Source organism: Coregonus clupeaformis, chromosome 20 (assembly GCF_020615455.1).
Source record: "Coregonus clupeaformis isolate EN_2021a chromosome 20, ASM2061545v1, whole genome shotgun sequence".
NCBI lineage: Eukaryota > Metazoa > Chordata > Actinopteri > Salmoniformes > Salmonidae > Coregonus > Coregonus clupeaformis.
Genome location: NC_059211.1, coordinates 16893366 through 16910786, shown reverse-complemented (window position 1 = coordinate 16910786; position 17421 = coordinate 16893366). Strand labels below are relative to the sequence as shown.

At 40.0% G+C, this 17421-nt stretch overlaps 3 protein-coding genes across 3 annotated transcripts in view; 2 read left to right on the top strand and 1 right to left on the bottom strand.

Annotated features, from left to right (window-relative positions):
• Nucleotides 1-3830, bottom strand: part of LOC121533688 (thimet oligopeptidase-like) — a 28839-nt gene extending 25009 nt beyond the window's left edge. The window contains exon 1 of the mRNA XM_041839837.2: nucleotides 3722-3830. Coding sequence (XP_041695771.1) covers nucleotides 3722-3734 — 13 coding nt within the window. The 5' untranslated portion in view covers nucleotides 3735-3830. The remainder of the gene's footprint in view (nucleotides 1-3721) is intronic.
• A 34-nt stretch (nucleotides 3831-3864) lies between these two features.
• On the top strand, nucleotides 3865-8871 carry LOC121533689 (small glutamine-rich tetratricopeptide repeat-containing protein alpha). Its single transcript, XM_041839838.1, has 12 exons — nucleotides 3865-3964; nucleotides 4565-4713; nucleotides 4839-4942; nucleotides 5029-5119; nucleotides 5255-5354; nucleotides 5758-5862; nucleotides 5973-6108; nucleotides 6210-6272; nucleotides 7278-7315; nucleotides 7478-7657; nucleotides 7897-8019; nucleotides 8146-8871. Exons 2-11 carry the CDS (start codon nucleotides 4614-4616, stop codon nucleotides 8006-8008), a joined length of 1029 nt encoding a protein of 342 aa, XP_041695772.1. The 5' UTR covers nucleotides 3865-3964; nucleotides 4565-4613; the 3' UTR covers nucleotides 8009-8019; nucleotides 8146-8871.
• Nucleotides 8872-8956: 85 nt separating this feature from the next.
• On the top strand, nucleotides 8957-12690 carry LOC121533690 (zinc transporter ZIP3). Its single transcript, XM_041839839.1, has 3 exons — nucleotides 8957-9312; nucleotides 9821-10163; nucleotides 10413-12690. The coding sequence occupies exons 2-3, from the start codon at nucleotides 9954-9956 to the stop codon at nucleotides 11154-11156; spliced, it is 954 nt and encodes a 317-aa protein (XP_041695773.1). The 5' UTR covers nucleotides 8957-9312; nucleotides 9821-9953; the 3' UTR covers nucleotides 11157-12690.
• Nucleotides 12691-17421: the final 4731 nt, after the last annotated feature.

Here is a 17421-nt window from a genome sequence, read left to right as displayed (position 1 = left end):
CCTTCTCTTTGAGCCATGTAAATATTGTTATTATTTTGTTATTATCTGCTAAGCCATTACAATTATAACTGGCTATACTAATTTCACCACTTACCATAATGCGATACAAGTTTCAAATCTCTTTCTCACAATATATGTTTGTAAATTTACCAATAAAAAGTACCATAGTGATTGAGTGTCCATATAGCTCTACCATGATATTTGCATTGCTACTAAGTAACCCTCCAATTGTTCTCCACTATTCCCCCCGCTAAAGCCCCTCCCCATCCCAAGTTGGGTTGTCATCCCAGTGATCGGCATACCACCCCTGTCCCCCCAGGAGGCCAGGACCCGTCCTTCGAAAACAGCACACAGTGCCACCCACAAAACAGAAGCAGGTCATCAGCCAAAAGCATTTCCAATGCTCTCACCTCAATTAGCTTTTTTAAATATACACTACCGTTCAAAAGTTTGGGGTCACTTAGAAATGTCCTTGTTTTCAAAAGAAATGCATTTTTTGTGTCCATTAAAATAACATCAAATTGTTCAGAAATACAGTGTAGACATTGTTAATGTTGTAAATGGCTATTGTAGCTTGAAACAGCTGATTTTTTTATGGAATATCTACATAGGCGTACAGAGGCCCATTATCAGCAACCATCAGTCCTGTGTTCCAATGGCACGTTGTGTTTGCTAATCCAAGTTGATCATTTTAAAAGGCAAATTGATCATTAGAAAACCCTTTTGCAATTATGTTAGCACAGCTGAAAACTCATCAGTCTATTCTTGTTCTGAGAAATGAAGGCTATTCCATGCAAGAAATTGCCAAGAAACTGAAGATCTCGTACAGCGCTGTGTACTACTCCCTTCACAGAACAGCGCAAACTGTCTCGAACCAGAATAGAAAGAGGAGTGGGAGGCCTCGGTGCACAACTGAGCAAGAGGACAAATACATTAGAGTGTCTAGTTTGAGAAACAGGCGCCTCACAGGTCCTCAACTGGCAGCTTCATTAAATAGTACCCGCAAAACACCAGTCTCAACGTCAACAGTGAAGAGACGACTCCGGGATGCTGACCTTCTAGGCAGAGTTGCAAAGAAAAAGCCATATCTCAGACTGCCCATCTTAATCTTTTCTTTTTATTGGCCAGTCTGAGATATGGCTTTTTCTTTGCAACTCTGCCTAGAAGGTCAGCAAAAATAAATTAGATGTATACTTTGTTTTAAAATGTATATCCCTCATCTGCACAAAATTGAAAGCTCTCTCTCACAACCTCTGCTCACACAAATAGGTTCTGGGATATGCAACCATTTCCTTTCTCACTCACTTAACGTCACACTTTTCCAAACACAAAAACGCACACCACACCTTCCATCACAATACATCCACAAATACTGTGCCTTCTATGTCTTCTGTTTGCTATGTTTTTATCTCCGCTATGTTGATTGAATACTTGTGTTCTAATTAGTTATTTTTGAAGATGTATTATTTCGCTTGTTATCCTTTCTTGTAATGCCGTCTTATCTCTTTATAAAATACTATAAATGTTTTATTATTACAATCCCTACCATGGCTAGTATTGGGTGTTCCATTTTTCGACTCCTCTATTAGAACTTTCAGAATAGCCATGGAGTGGTCTTTCTGTCGCGGAACATTTGGTTATCGACTACGAGAGCAACACGCTTCCCCTTTAATCTATTTTCCTTGAAGATTGGGTACAGAACTTTGCACCGTTCTGCAATCTCCCTCGGGAACTGATCATTCAGGCCTATTTTCTCTTGGAGATTGATTCTCCTCGTTTATCCTCCGTCATGTTTGAGTGTTGCTTGTTGTTGTAATATTTGTCGATACATTTCTCTAGCCTTATGATTTGTTTTGTGTTATCATCCAGATTGAATGTTATTACCCACGAGTATATAAAGTGCTCTTATTTAGTCTAACTTATTGATATTGAATATTACGTTTTTATCTTGAGGTGATTCGCACCGCTGTGTGTTCAATACGCCATCTTGTCATGTGACCTACCAAAACTGTGTTACATGGCGCCACCTATGGTTAGCGCAGGCCAAACTCCATTATACACCATTAGAGAACAACCTGCAGAAGATAGTGACGTTAAAAATATCTCCAGTTTCCGTGTGGTTTTTCAGTTGTGTTAGTTACAACAGCCCATAGGCCTACAATCTTATTTCCCCCCTAATCGATATACGTTTTTGGTGCGTGTGCAGTTTATAAGGTGCTCAATTAAAAAAAAGATACAAGTAATACTATTGTTGCACATGTATGAGTAGATAAACATAACATTTACTGTTGTTCTCATTATAATCACGAACTGTTTCTGCATATTGGTTATGTGGGAAATTATTATCTTATATTTTAGATGTGCTGTTAGCTTAATAAGAAAGCATTAATGATCAAACATAATAGGTTTGTACTGTACTGATATAGATTGTTTAATATAACAAGCTGTGATTAATGTGGGGAACCATTAGGGGGTAGGCTGAGATAGGCTTGTGACTCACTCACACAAACACTGCCTCTTTGTTAAACCGCTCAACGACAAAGTACTGCAACATGAAGAAGAAAACTATGTCTGAGGTTGCTGACTTTGTAAAGATAACAACTAATGCCTGGCAACAGTGAAGCGCCAAGGGGCTGGGACCAGCCTGAGCTCCAACGATAGGCTGGGTAAGTTTAAACCAAGCCCAGCCTCTACTCTGATAGGCCTGCCTGAAGCAGGAACTACCTCTGTCAGAGTATTTAAAGAAGAACTTATAACAATGGCTCAGTTCTCTGACTGCCCTGCGTGGTGTTTCAGTGGACCCGTATATACGAACATCATATTTACCATTGAAGTGTTTTGCATTAATTAAAATACTAGTAAATCTTAGAAGACGTGTGTTCACCTCTTTTTGTTCCTATACCAGATTTGAATTGACGCAACTTAACAGTTAGGACACGTTAACTGTGTTTTGACATTGGGATATTTATCAATATGTCTTGTTAACAGGAAGCAGCGACAGAATAATTTTGTTTCCTTCTGTTTTAGTAATATAAAATTGAACTTTCAACATTAATTTCCAATGGTATTGTACTTAATCAGGTAAAAACTGCTGAATGAGTCCAAAAACGTCCTGCGATTGGTTTATTTTGATGATATACCAGAAATCACCAAAAAGGGTTTGCCCTACCTACTAATGGCACGTATAATTAATTAAACATAATTTCCAAACATGAGTCTGTTGTAGACCCATGCAGTTCCTCAGAGGTCAGTTCCTCTCTGCTTACACCATGTCAAAATAAAACTCCCCCACAAGTTCTTGCTTTTCTGTGCAGGTATGGCGCACATGCAGGACTTTTATTTTGACAGTGAGCGGGAGAGGAAGTGAGTCTACAACAGACCCAGGTTTGATTTATGTTTTATTTAGATGTTTTTTTTCTCTCGATTCCCCACCCCTGCATAAGAACCAACCCTTCGGATAATCGGCAGAGTAAGTTGAAATTGAATTTTATTTCACTTCTGTCTTCCGGCAGACTATTCCGTTATTTTGTAAGCTATTTCCTAGCTAAACTAGTGTGTAAATATAGTGTTGCTAAAAGCAGGTAGCTTCTAGTATTCAGAAAACCAGAAAGTGTTAGAAAGCCAAGCACAGACGTATGAATATGCAAAACTTTGAGAGTTAGTATTCATTTGGCAATGAAGTGTTAGGAAATAATGTAACATGAATGAATTTCGTACTCACCTGTCGGTGTCATCTTTCAGAAAACCGAGTTGCAACGTTTTCAGAGCGCTTTGCAGCCTGTGTTTGCCGATACAGCGACTGCGTAGTGAGCATGCTTCAGCTACGCAGTTATGACGTCTAACACTTGCGACGAAAATCAACACCTTTTTTGCTAGCATCACCAGACCATCAGCATAGATGCCTTTCTAATATCACTCTGGCACCACCAGCTACTGCAAGGAACACCTGAAGCAAAGGCAACTGGTAAGGATAATTTTTGCTAGCTAACATTTGTGTTATCGTCTGTTGTGTTGTGTGTCATAATGTTTCGTTATTTAAACCACATGTCAATGTCAACGAAATGTTATTGGCGTCATGTCAGAAAAGCTATCTAATACTAAGTTGGCTAGATAACTAGCTAACGTTATTTAGCTACAAACTAGATAGATAGCCCTAGCTAAGATATCCACGTAGCTAAGCTTAATCAGTTCCCATGCACGTAAGCAAAACTATACAGCTAGCTTGTTAATTTGGCAATAGTATTCACGGAGTGCTTTCACATTAGCTCTGTTAGCCTTATTAGCTAGCAGCAGCCGACCATAAGTAACTTGCTAGAACATTCTAGCTAGCTAGCGACGTCTTGCCAAGTTATCAAATGTACAAGCTAACGTTACCTAGTTATTAGCCTAGGATTAAGAAGTTAAGCTATCTAAACAGATGACATGGTAACGTGAAGGTTTATTTGTTATAATACCGATATGTCTCCGCTAAGTTAACGTTACTGTTGTAACTACCTACAATATATTCCAACCAGTTTACAATGGAGATGTACCTATAACATAATCTTATCTCTTTCTTCTTCAGGGTCCCTCACAATACACATTCTACTGAGAGGTTTGGACCTCAATCCAAAATGACTGACACAAAGCGTCTTGCCTTCTCCATCATTCAGTTTCTTCATGATCAACTGGGCTCTGGGAGTCTATCGTCAGATGCTCAGGAAAGTTTAGAAGGTAAGTTTGAGTTGGGAAGCCAAGATTAAGTACAAGGAGATGAGCTCTCAGCCTATGTTGGAAGATGGTCAGGGACTCAACTGTGTCCAGTCATTTCCATTTCTCAATATCTGATGCTTTCTTAGTTGCAGTCCAATGCCTGGAGACAGCCTTCGATGTCTCGACCGACGACCAGACCCTAGCTGTCACTCAAACGTTACCAGAGATTTTTGCCTCTGCGACACTGAAGGTAAACTCAAAAGACATCCACTTTATATGAAGGTGAATATGTGGTCAATAGGTTTTTGTCTCAAATGTGTTGACTGTCTGTTGCAGCATCCAAACACCCCCCACGTGAAAATAAACACAGCCACAGATTCCCCCACTGAGGAGGAAGTAGCAGAGGCTGAGCGACTCAAAACTGACGGTAGGACCTTCCCTGTAAATAGTTTGTACATTACTCAGTCTTTATTATAAGCTCTCTTCAAATGTGTCAATGGTTAAGAGCTGTTGATAGGCCTATACTTTCGTCTGGCTAATAATTTTTTTTTTTTCATGGCAGGCAATGATCAAATGAAGGTTGAGAACTATGGGGCAGCTGTGGAATTCTACTCAAAGGCTATTGCCATAAACCCCCGGAATGCAGTTTACTACTGCAACAGGTATTGACCAACAAACTCCTGAACTTGTAGGATAATATGACAATTAGATACACATTGTGTATATTTTGTCGATTTCCAGGCTCTGTCGTAGCCGGCCGCGACTGGGAGGCCCATGGGGTGGCGCACAATTGGCCCAGGGTAGGGGAGGGAATGGCCGGCAGGGATGTAGCTCAGTTGGTTGAGCATGGCGTTTGCAATGGCAGGGCTGTGGGTTCGATTCCCACGGGGGGCCAGTATGAAAAAAATTATGTATGCACTCAGTAACTGTAAGTCGCTCTGGATAAGAGCGTCTGCTAAAATGACAAAAATGTAAATGTATGCAGTTTTCGTCAAGCAATGAAAATGAATTCACATTTTTGTTTTTATGTAAGGTACTGCTAATTGTACGGTTTGCTTTTGTTAGGGCTGCTGCATACAGCAAACTAGGCAACTACGCTGGAGCAGTGCAGGACTGTGAACTTGCCATTGGGATTGACCCAAACTACAGCAAAGCATATGGAAGAATGGGGTATGTTAGACATTAGTGTTCAATATTACTGTGGACATGGGCCAGTGTGTTGCTGATTTGTTATTGACTGATGGTTGACTTACATTGACTTCAACGTCCCATGCTTCCAGTTTGGCTCTAGCCAGTTTAAACAAACACACAGAAGCTGTAAGTTATTACAAGAAAGCCCTGGAGTTGGACCCAGAGAACGACACCTACAAATCCAACCTGAAAATAGCAGAGCAGAAAATGGAGACTCCAAGCCCAGTAAGTTGATAACATCTCAACCACTATGGAGAATACATATCAGCTGTACACATGTGTAATGTATCATTGTTGATCATGTTGTTCTTTCTTATCTCCTTCAGACAGGGGGAGTGGGAGGAGTTGATCTGGCTGGTTTGCTCAGTAACCCTGGTTTCATGAACATGGTGAGTTCCATTTATTAAAACTGGCCCTTTCAAATGGAAAATACTAGGAACAACAAGGCAGATACAGGATAATACTATAATGCTGTGTTCATAACAAATGGGAAACTCAGCAAATACTACTTGTAAACTGGGAGCAACAAGTTGTGTGCATTCAAGTGCTTTGAACTTGTAGAGAATGCCGATTGGCAAATGGCAAACAAGCTGTGTCAACCATAAACGAAAAGTACAGCTATCACACAAGTAAACAAATTAGTGTTCAAAACCCATATAAATAGATTGTTTTTTTAATATCATTTGTTGTTGGAATTAACTGCTGAAATGCTGTTATCAGGTTAATTTCCTTAATTGGTGGTGTCAGAGTTCAGCATGTGGGAGAAGTCGGAGCTTAGGGATGATAGACGAGTTTCCCACTAGTAATTACAAGTTGTAGGGGGGTTGAAGTGGATTTTTACCAGTTGTATGCTCGTATTTATGAGATGTCATGAACGCAGCATAATGCTGCATTCATCACACAAGTGGGAAACATGCTGCTTTCAAGACAACTTGGAACTGTGAAAAAACAAGCTCCAAGGGAGGAAAAAAATAGATTTGAACGGTCATCCAACTCGGAATTACAAGTAGGAAACTCGGGCATCATCATAGAGCTCCGACTTCTCCGTCATGAAAATCACTGACGTCACAGCAACAAAAAACATGGCGACCTTCGTTTATGGGTAAAAAAATATGTATTGTCACCTTATGCATTTCCTCTCTTCTTCAAACAATTTAGCAGGAAGTTTATAGCATCTCTGCAGGTGTTTTTGTGCTCTGCACGAAGCCAAACAAACAAAAGTTTCCCACAGGCGTCCATGTTTTAGTAATTATGAGTTGGAGGGGCATTCAAGTGGATTTTTCCCAGTCGTATGCTCATATTTACGAGACGTCATGAACACAGCATATGTAGAAAAGGTTTGCCAAAGAGTAGAACTCATATTGACATTAATTGTTACGGCTGCTTTATCCTAGGCATCTGGTTTGATGAACAACCCACAAGTACAGCAACTGTAAGTTATCCATTAATTTTCTATCAAATACATTCTCTTTTTAGATGTAGCGCAAGGACTTCGTAAATGCACTCTGAGATTCCATAATTACTTGTGAAATGTAGGTAGCTTTTAGAGTTAATGCATGTAGAATATACCACCTTTCTTGTCTGTGTTGTACAGGATGTCGGGGATGATGTCAGGGGCTTACGGGCCAATGGGACCTCCAGCAGCGCCTGGAGTAGGGCCTGGCTTAGGTGCAGGACCAGGGCCTGTACCAGGGTTAGGGTTGGGAGCCGGACCGGCAGCAGGAGTTGGAGTAGGGGGAGCGGGTCCAGGTGACATCTCTGGTCTCATCCAAGCGTAAGTCTACCACTAGCTCTACTCAGTCTGTGCCAAATATTACTTGTGTATTATATTATTTGTTATTACATTAGGCTATATTATTGTATGCTATACCAATGACATCAGTTATAAAGACATGAAAACGTTTGACATGTATGAGTGTTAATAAAATGCACTGATTAATGTATTACTTTTTTTGTGACTTGTACTTGGTAACTGCCATTCCATCACCTCGCTGTAACCATGTTTTTATTTAGGGGCCAACAATTTGCGCAGCAGATGCAACAGCAGAACCCAGAGCTAATTGAACAGCTGAGGAGTCAAATTCGCAGCCGGCCGCCTAGCGCTAGCAACGATGAGCAACCTTGACCCGCAGACGGGTAAGATTAACATTTTAAAATGACATTTGATTATGGGTTGGTCCATGTATCGTAGAGTTGTTTTTCTGTTGTACAAATTGCACATGTAGCTAATCCTAAAACAATCTGCTCTTTGTTTTCTGACAGAGGAAGATTTGTGTGTGGAAAAGTGAAGACCGCCATTGTCCTTTTTTATCAGTTGTATTATTCTCACAACTCTGGGGACAAAAAGCTTTTCATCACTGAGTAATTATTGCATGTGCACCCCCCCTTCCAAGGAAACCGATCAGTAAAACTTTGCAGAAATTATCGAATTTGATAAAACCGTTGTCAACAGATATCTAGTCTGAGGTGTCTGGTTTGAGTGGAACGTCACCTCGGTTGTACTCCAATCTGCAATGTCACACCAATGTAGCACTTGGTTTAACTGTTTAATGTTACTAATCCTTGCTAGTGAACTGTTGTCAAAACTGAATCACTACCCCTCCAGTGGACTAAATGCAGTTGCATCACTTGAGTTTTGTCATTTCAGTTACACAACAACAAATTATTATGTGATGATACAGTTCAGCAGCCACCTCAATTTGAGAAGCATCTATTTGTACAGAGATATACTGGTAGGCAGGGATGGCATGTAGAGTACTGTCAACATTATGGGAATTAAATGGAACATTTCAAATAGGACCTTATGGTTGTTGTCTATTGTAATCCAGGAGTTGTTTCAGCATTTTTCTTGAGTTGCAGGATAACATCTCCAGTCCACTTTGTTCTTATTTTGTCATGAGAAATGTCAGTGTCAAATTAGTTTTTTTCTAACATGGGTGGCTGTCTGTTTTTGTTCCCAATCTTTGATTAAATCATACTGGTAACTTAGCCTAACATGTTTGCTTGATTGTAAACCTATTGTTTGTTTATTTCAACTCAGGAAGTGAGTTGAAATTCAATTCATGAATATATTTTCTAAATGGAATTTTCAATTCATCAATTGAATTTCAATTATTTCTTTGAATTGACTGAAGATGGAATTGACGCCAAGTATCCTATGTGCACTGAAACATACATCTAAAAACTGCATTGCATGGTGAGATTGATATATTTAGCACTTTTTGGGGGGTATAAATGTACAATCAGAAGTTTAGCATTAAGTTACAGCAGAGAACTCACTCAAATGGAGACCTCTGTTTACAAAAGCGTTTTCCTCGAAACGTCATCATTTAATGACATGCTCTCCACCAATCAAACGTTTACGGCGTGTGAACAGGAAGTGTCACGAGAACGAGGAAGAAAGCTGTGAAGGAAAGGTGTACTACAGAGGTATTTCATATTTCTCATAAAAAAGCTCGATTAAAAACTAGCTATATTCATTGTATTATTATTTACTCGTGTACGATGTAACTGCTGACAAAGCTTGCAATGTGATCCAAATTATTAATGATAACTATTGTAGCATCCACTTAGAAAGCTGTGTTTTATCAACGGGTCGCTCAGATAATTAGATAACGTTATGTTGCCATGCGTGCAAGGTTAGCTAACTAAATTGGCAACAATCTCACATTTTGATTTTATTATGCTACATGTCGTCTGATATGTACATATCTATACTTGTTTTGCAATATTAAAGATTGTGCTTTGCAACATTCAAGATTGCACATCTAGCTAGTTATCGCAGTTGTGATGAGCTTGAATCAGTTCAAACCAGTTGAAGTGGGCATAGCTTAGCTCTCTGTTCTAGTTTGTAACTAATTGTCACTACAAATACATCTCACAGTTGACCTAGTTAGTTTGTTTGCAAATATTTGACAGTTTCATTTCTCATTTGTAGTTGATGTCACAGCTGGAATTGCCTTTGGGACCAGGATGAACAGACTACTCTCTGTTCCTGACAGAAAATAGGAGAAGAGGCTTTGAGGGTTCTGTGCCACAAATATTACTGAGCAATACCATATCTGGACATCATGGAGCTTGTAGTGGCCAAGGTCCTTTGCCTTCTGGGGGTGTTTGCCCTCATGTTGGCTGGGATTCTTGTCCCAGTGCGCCTCATGATTCAGGTGGACTATGAAAAAGCTGAAAGGTACAGGAAGGCTCTTGCACTCTGCAATTCTTTTGGAGGGGGTGTATTTCTGGCCACTTGCTTCAATGCTCTTTTGCCTGCCGTACGAGACAAGGTAGGTAGCTATGTCTTGAAAATATTAGCTTTTGCAGATGAAAAGGTTGATTGGTTGGTTTATAAAATCTCTTTGTTGCCTCCTCCTATAATCATGTCCTTTCAGAAGTAGTTTGGAAGACCGAAGCCCTGTTGAGAAGCCCCCAAAATGTATTCTGACAATACGTCAAAGCCTCAACCTTTTTTGCTGTTGTAGAATAGAAGCAGAATGTTTATGCTGATGTTCATTTACTGAGTGTCTCTTCCTTAGGTGGACGAGGTCCTTCATCTGGTGACTATCACCACAGACTACCCACTGGCAGAGACCATGATGATGCTGGGCTTCTTCCTCACAGTCTTTGTGGAGCAGGCAGTGCTCACCTTCAAGAAGGAGAAGCCATCTTTCATTGACCTGGAAACTTTCAACGCAGGGGGCTCTGAGGCTGGGAGCGACTCTGAGTATGACACTCCATTCATCTCCCCCACCCGGGGCTCCCCTGTGGGCCGCCACCACCACCATGGGCATCACCATGGACACCTCAGCCCCACCGAGCTAGCCAGAGCTGGGCCTCTGCGGCTGGCCAGCCTGGTCCTGGCTCTCTCTGCCCATTCTGTGTTCGAGGGGCTGGCCCTGGGCCTCCAGGAGGACGGGGCCAAGCTTGGAAGTCTCTTCCTCGGGGTGGGCATCCACGAGACCCTTGCTGCCGTGGCTCTGGGGGTGAGTGTTGCCAAAGCTGCTTTGCCCATGAGGGATGCCATCAAACTGGGTGTGACGGTCAGCCTCATGATCCCCATTGGCATCGGACTGGGCATGTGCATCAATAGTGCCCAGAACCTGGCAGGCAGTATTGCCTCTGTGGTGCTCCAAGGCCTGGCTGCTGGAACTTTCCTCTTTGTCACCTTCTTTGAGATCCTGTCTCGGGAGCTGGAGGATAAACATGACAGACTGCTTAAGGTGCTCTTTCTCATACTGGGCTATGGGGTACTAGCAGGCCTAATGTTAATCAAATGGTAATGGACAGAATAGGCCTTTTTAATGCACTGAGTTGTCTATGATTATCACACTGACCACAATTTGTATTGTGTGCACATCAGCACTACCAAATTAAATGTTTTATTTGGTAAAGGGGAACAGTAAATCAAGTATCATCGTTTTTTTCTTTGCACTGGAACATGTTTGCTTACCAAGTCAGGCTATGTTACTGTTTTAGTTTCTGCCATAGGGATTACTTAATGCTCCTGACATTGATTAGTAATGGTAAAGCTAGTCACTTTGATAGTATATGTTTCCAGAGACAGGATTAAAACTGATGTAGAGATATCAGGAAAACTACTTCATAGCATTTATAGTAAAGACGCTGTTGTCTTATTGGCATTTTGGCAGTGAAGTGAACTACTTGTAACATAAAGGAAACCTTTATCGAAGAAAATGTGCTACTTGCAGTGATATGTTACTGATATAAACATATTGATGTTTGTGGTTGAAGGATATAATGGTGGTTAATATGAAGTGGTTCATATTGTCCCGTCTGCTCTATGTACCTTCTGTTTCCATGATCAGTATGCTATGTGTTAAAATATGTGCATATTTCAATGTACAATTTTCATATGTAAACATGATTTGTTTTATTGTCTGTGGGTGTAAGTGTTTCCTAGCATTAATGGCCCAATACAGAGTTGAGAAAAATGTGTGCAAGACTTTTGCGTAAATCATTATTATTAATTGAAGTCAATGGGAGACTTCAGAGAATCCTAATCAAATAAGAACCAATTCACTGGAAACTGTTTGTGTAGCCTGGTGTATGGTTCTGATATCTATTGTCACATTGAGATTATATCCATGGTGTCCTTTTCAAGATTGTATTTTAACACGGTTTATGTTAACAGGGAGTCACATTGAGACTCATGTCTCTTTTTATGAATTATGTGGTACAGATATGATATGAGCAGTAGAGTCTGTCTATTATATTTTGTCTTTGCCACAGTTAGCTTTGACAGAATTTTACACAGCTTAGAGGAATACCATTGTCACCTAAAACATGTTTTTTACTTGTGAAAAAAGTTTTTCTCCTAATGTGAATGTGTAGTACTTTACATGTTTTGCAGAAGCCACTTACTGGAGGAAGCCTACTGTAAACGGTACATTTGTAAAGTTCCATCCTTATTGTACTCTTATTGTACTGTTCAAACGTATTGTAGGGCAGTTACATATTGAATGTGTCCATGTCAATTTGTGCTTTTTAGGGTCTTTAAACAAAATAACTTTCATTATTATGAAAATGGTTTTTAATGCTGTCTTCCAAAATTATTTTTCTTCAGTTGCAACCAGATTTCCTTTATATAATGAACAGAGAAATGCAAATAAGTTATGACTTTTATATAACAACATGGGGAAGGTGATGGTTAAATACATTATTTATATAATATAAAAAATTGCAGTCCTTCAATGAAAACTGTTTGCAATGTGACAAATTTGTACCTCTTCTTTTTATATATATATAATCAATATATATATAATGTGTATATATAAATATATACTGTATATTCCATGTTTGGCTGTGAGGGTTTTCATTTTAATTCAATTGAATTGAGCACTAAAGAAACCCTTACTCACACCTTGACCAGACAAATCTTTTCCTTTATCATATGTGGTTCATGTTTTAGAAACATGTTGCAATCAGATGAGCAGTACCACAAACTATTTTGACCATGGATGGTTTAGGTGTGATTTCTGAGAATTAGCTCTGTTTTCGAAAGGAAATGCCCATATACACTGTACAAAACATAAAGAACACCTTCCTGATATTGAGTTCCACCCCCAACCCCCCCTGTTTTGCCCTCAGAAGAGCCTCAATTCGTCGGGGCATAGACTACAAGGTGTTGAAACCATTCCTCAGGGATGCTGGCCAATGTTGACTCCCAATGCTTCCCACAGTTGTGTCAAGTTGGCTTGATGTCCTTAGGGTGGGGGACCATTCTTGATACACACGAGAAACTGTTGAGTGTGAAAAACTCAGCAGCATTGCAGTTCTTGACACAAACCAGTGCACCTGGCACCTACTACAATACCCCATTCAAAGACTGTTAAATATTTTGTCTTGCTCATTCACACTTTGAATGGCACACATATACAATCCATGTCTCAAGGCTTAAAAATCCTTCTTTAACCTGTCTCCTCCCCTTCATCTACATTGATTTGGAGTCTATTTAACAAGTGATATCAATAAGGGCTCATAGTTTTCACCTGGATTCATATGGTCAGTCTATGTCATGGAAAGAGCAGGTGTTCTTACTGTTTTGTAAACTCTGTGTATATTTAGATGTGATTTCCTCCATTCCAGTTGGTGAACTAGCTACTGGCCAAACCATTGTGTCTAACCTGTAGTGCAACCTAACTATTTACATTCACACCTTCAATAACATGTTCCAAATGGCGCTCTTCCAAGTAAAGAGGTGTCAGGACATTTATTAGGATTCCCATTAGCTGTTGCGAAAGCAGCAGCTACTCTTTCTGGGGTCCACATGAAGCATGACATATTACAGAACATTGATAGGCAAGAACAGCTTGATGTGATAACTAGAATAGGCAGTTCTACAGTAGGATTATTTACAAAGATCGTTTGAGCCTCCTGTTAAATATGTCTACATGGTCAGAAGCCTGGGTTTGAGACAATGCCCCGTTCAGGATGTCAAAAGTTCAACTTTAGCTAATTACAGAGTGGGTCATTCAAAGGCACTTAAATATTTTGTCTTGCCCATTCACCCTTTGAATGGCACACATATACAATCCGTGTCTCAAGGCTTATATTGTCTTATTCTAATACAATTGCTCAGAGAAAGAGATTTTGTTTAACAAGTAATCATTTTTTTCTCAAAGGCAGGGGTCAGAATGATTGACACCCTTGTTTTCAATACCTCACCTTTTGAGAATAACTGCACTGAGCCTTTTTCTAAAATGTTTTATGAGTTGGAGAACACATTGGGAGGGATCTTAGACCATTGCTCCATACAGAATCCTTCCAGATCCTTGATATCCTTCGTCTGCTTATGGACTGCCCTCTTCAATTCAAACCACAGTATTTACATTTTAGTCATTTAGCAGACTCTCTTATCCAGAGTGTCTTACAGGAGCAATTACGATTAAGTGCCTTGCTCAAGTGCACATCGACAGCTATCAAGTCCGGAGACTGAGATGGCCATTTTTTTGGCCAATTAACAATTTCTTTGTGGATTTTGATGTGTGCTTGGGGTTATTGTCTTGCTGGAAGATCCACTTGCAGCCAAGTTTCAGCAACCAGGTTTTTGGCTAAAATGTCCTGGTACTGGATAAAGTTCATGATGCCGTTGACCATAAGGGGGAATTCAACCAAATTACAAATTCACCTCACCATATTAATACCTAGAAATACTGCAAAACATCATCAGTCACTGACTCTCCAGGTCCATACATTCTATCCGTGAGATATTAACTCCACTCCTCATAACTTAATGCAAATGAATCAGTATAGATTGGCAACAGGAAATATTACTGCTGTTCTGTGCTGGACCAAAGTATACCAAAATGCTTACATTTGACAATAAATACTGTCACTTAGTTGCACCCAGCTGAAGATGGAGCCCATGTAGACTACATTGTAGGTGTCCATGAGGTTAGGTAAATGTATAGCTAAATTGGATAAAGCATTCCTTTAAACTTAATATTTCTTGATTCTGTCAGTATAGGACAATGCCAACATAATATAAAATGTATTAACATTATAATGTTATATGTTAATAGAATGTTATAATATGTTCATTATTATGTAGCGTTTGTAGATCATACAGATACAGTGCCTAGTGAAAGTCCACACACCCCTTGAACAGTCTTAACATTTTGCAGCCTTAAAATTAAACCTAAAAACGATTACATTGTATTTTTTTCCTAATCTACAACCTGCTAATATTTTTAAAGTGAACGAAAATTATAGAACATTTTCACACACCAAAAATGAAGCTGTCTTGATAGCGTATGTCTTCACACCCCAAAGTTATTTCTTGGTGGAAGCACCTTTGAAAGGCATTCCAGCTGTGAATCATTTTGAAAAAGATTCTACCAACTTTGCACAACTCTTAGGGCAACATTATATCCATTGTTTTTGGCTTTGCTCCTTTCATATTTATTTTGATCTTGAAAAACTCCCCAGTCCCTTCCGGTGACAAGCATACCCATAACATGATGCTGCCGCCACAATACTTGAAAATACAGAGGGTTTCACTCTGTGTTGTATTGGATTTGACCCAGACCTGTAGTTTTTAATTTAGGCAAAAAAGTTAATTTCTTTGCTGTGTTGTCTTGCAGTATTACTTAACGGCCTTGTTGCAAACAGAATGGTTGATTTGGAGTGGATTTCATAACACAAGCTTCCTTCTTTTCACTTTGTCATACAGGCCAGTAATGTGGAGTTAATGCAATGTTGTTGATCCTCTGTTTTTTCAAGTATTGTGGTAGCAGCATCATGTTATGGGTATGCTTGTCACCGGAAGGGGCTGGGGAGTTTGTCAGGTTCAAAATAAACATGTAAGGAGCTAAACCGGTTGTGTAGATCGGTAGGGGGGAAATGTAATTTAATCCCTTTTTAGATTTAAATTTAAGGCAGCAGAATGTGAAGACTGCAAGGGCTATGTAGACGTTCACTAGCGACTGTAACTGTAAATCCACAGACAACATTCAGGGACACATTAAGAAGATCTTGAATTAATTAAAGACCTTTTGCCACACATCTAGGTGAAAAGGTGGCACAGCCACTTTCCAGGCCTCTCAAACCAGTTGCCCAGTTGCATTTTCCATCACTTACCTGTTGGCTGACATTTTCTCCTACATGTCTTATCATGCTGTGTGACCCACTAAATGTATGTTCCTCACAATTTCCTTTTCCTTCTTTCCCTTAGCTTTGACAATTGGACTCAATACTCAAATGCAGCCAGCTTCTAATAGCCTGTGCAGGGTTTGACTGGATTGCAGCCATGCGTTTGTTTTGTTAACTAGAACAAAATTACAATCAAACCTTATGAGATTGACCTTAAGAAATATTAATCTACTGGTCCTTAGAAGTTCGAGATTGGGTCAGTTCCATTGGGATCAGTTGATAAATTAGATTTAAATTACAATTTCGATAAAATATGGCCCTGGCGCAGAATTGTTCAGTTTGGCAGTGCATGTGAGATTTAGTTTTCTTTGATAAGAGACTATTATGATGACAACTTCGAACTGGAGCAGATTTGGGGTGAAGCTGCAGGGCTGGAACCATGTGGGACCTCATACGGTAGCTGAGGCGTCATGCACCCCAAATATCTGAGGGAGCACAAAGTACGTGAGGGTGGTCTGGAGGGGGGCTAGGCCACCCGACGGTAAATTGGAGGATTTAGCATTCTAACCCTAACACCTGAAACAGCTAGAGCCAATCATTAAGCCAATGTGTTATTCTGCATATCTAAGCTCTTGAGCTGTCTGTATCCTCCAGACAGCTGGTTCTTTTTTTTAATAAACGAAATATGCTTCTCTGCATCTTTGCTAAAATCTGGGTAAAAGATTGAATGGATTGTGAGTCTTATTCAGTACATTAGTTATTGCTTGCTTTTCTAAAGTCTACCAACCTTGCCAAAAGGCATGCCAGCTAAGATAGTTAGACAAGCTAGCTACTCTAACTTGATTGATAGCCTGAAACGGCTTCTTGGTAGTTATGAGGTTGGGAACTTATCTGGGCTAGCTAAAGCTAACTGCATAAAATTGCTAGGTGGCTAGTAGTATTACATTTGACCAATGACAGTAGAGAACATACGGCCTGTTTTGAAGTAAATCTAGCCATGACGACGAGCAGGTGCCATTTGCAATCAAGGGGAAATCTCATTAAGCCGTGACGTTAGCGCGACACGGGAGCCTTCTGCATTCTAAGAATAGCAAGTTCATCAGAGAGCCATCAGCATAAAGGCTGTTCAAACAGCAAAACAAAGAGGCCAGATGGTGGAGTTTTTCCTGGCCACTGTGCTTCTGCTTCCACTTCTGCTTGCTCTTTGAGGCCTAGGCTGTGTTACTGTAATAGAACTTACTGCCGATGTAAAAGGGGCTTTATAAATAAATGGGATGATTGATTGAGATGACAAGATATCAACAATGAAGAAGTATAAAAGCATGGCAGCCTGCTACCTAACAACAAAGACTTGTTAGAGTTTATTACACGATTGTAAGCCTCTTAGTCCCACATTCTCCCTGACTGTGGGCTTTGGCTGGCTGGCGTTCACTC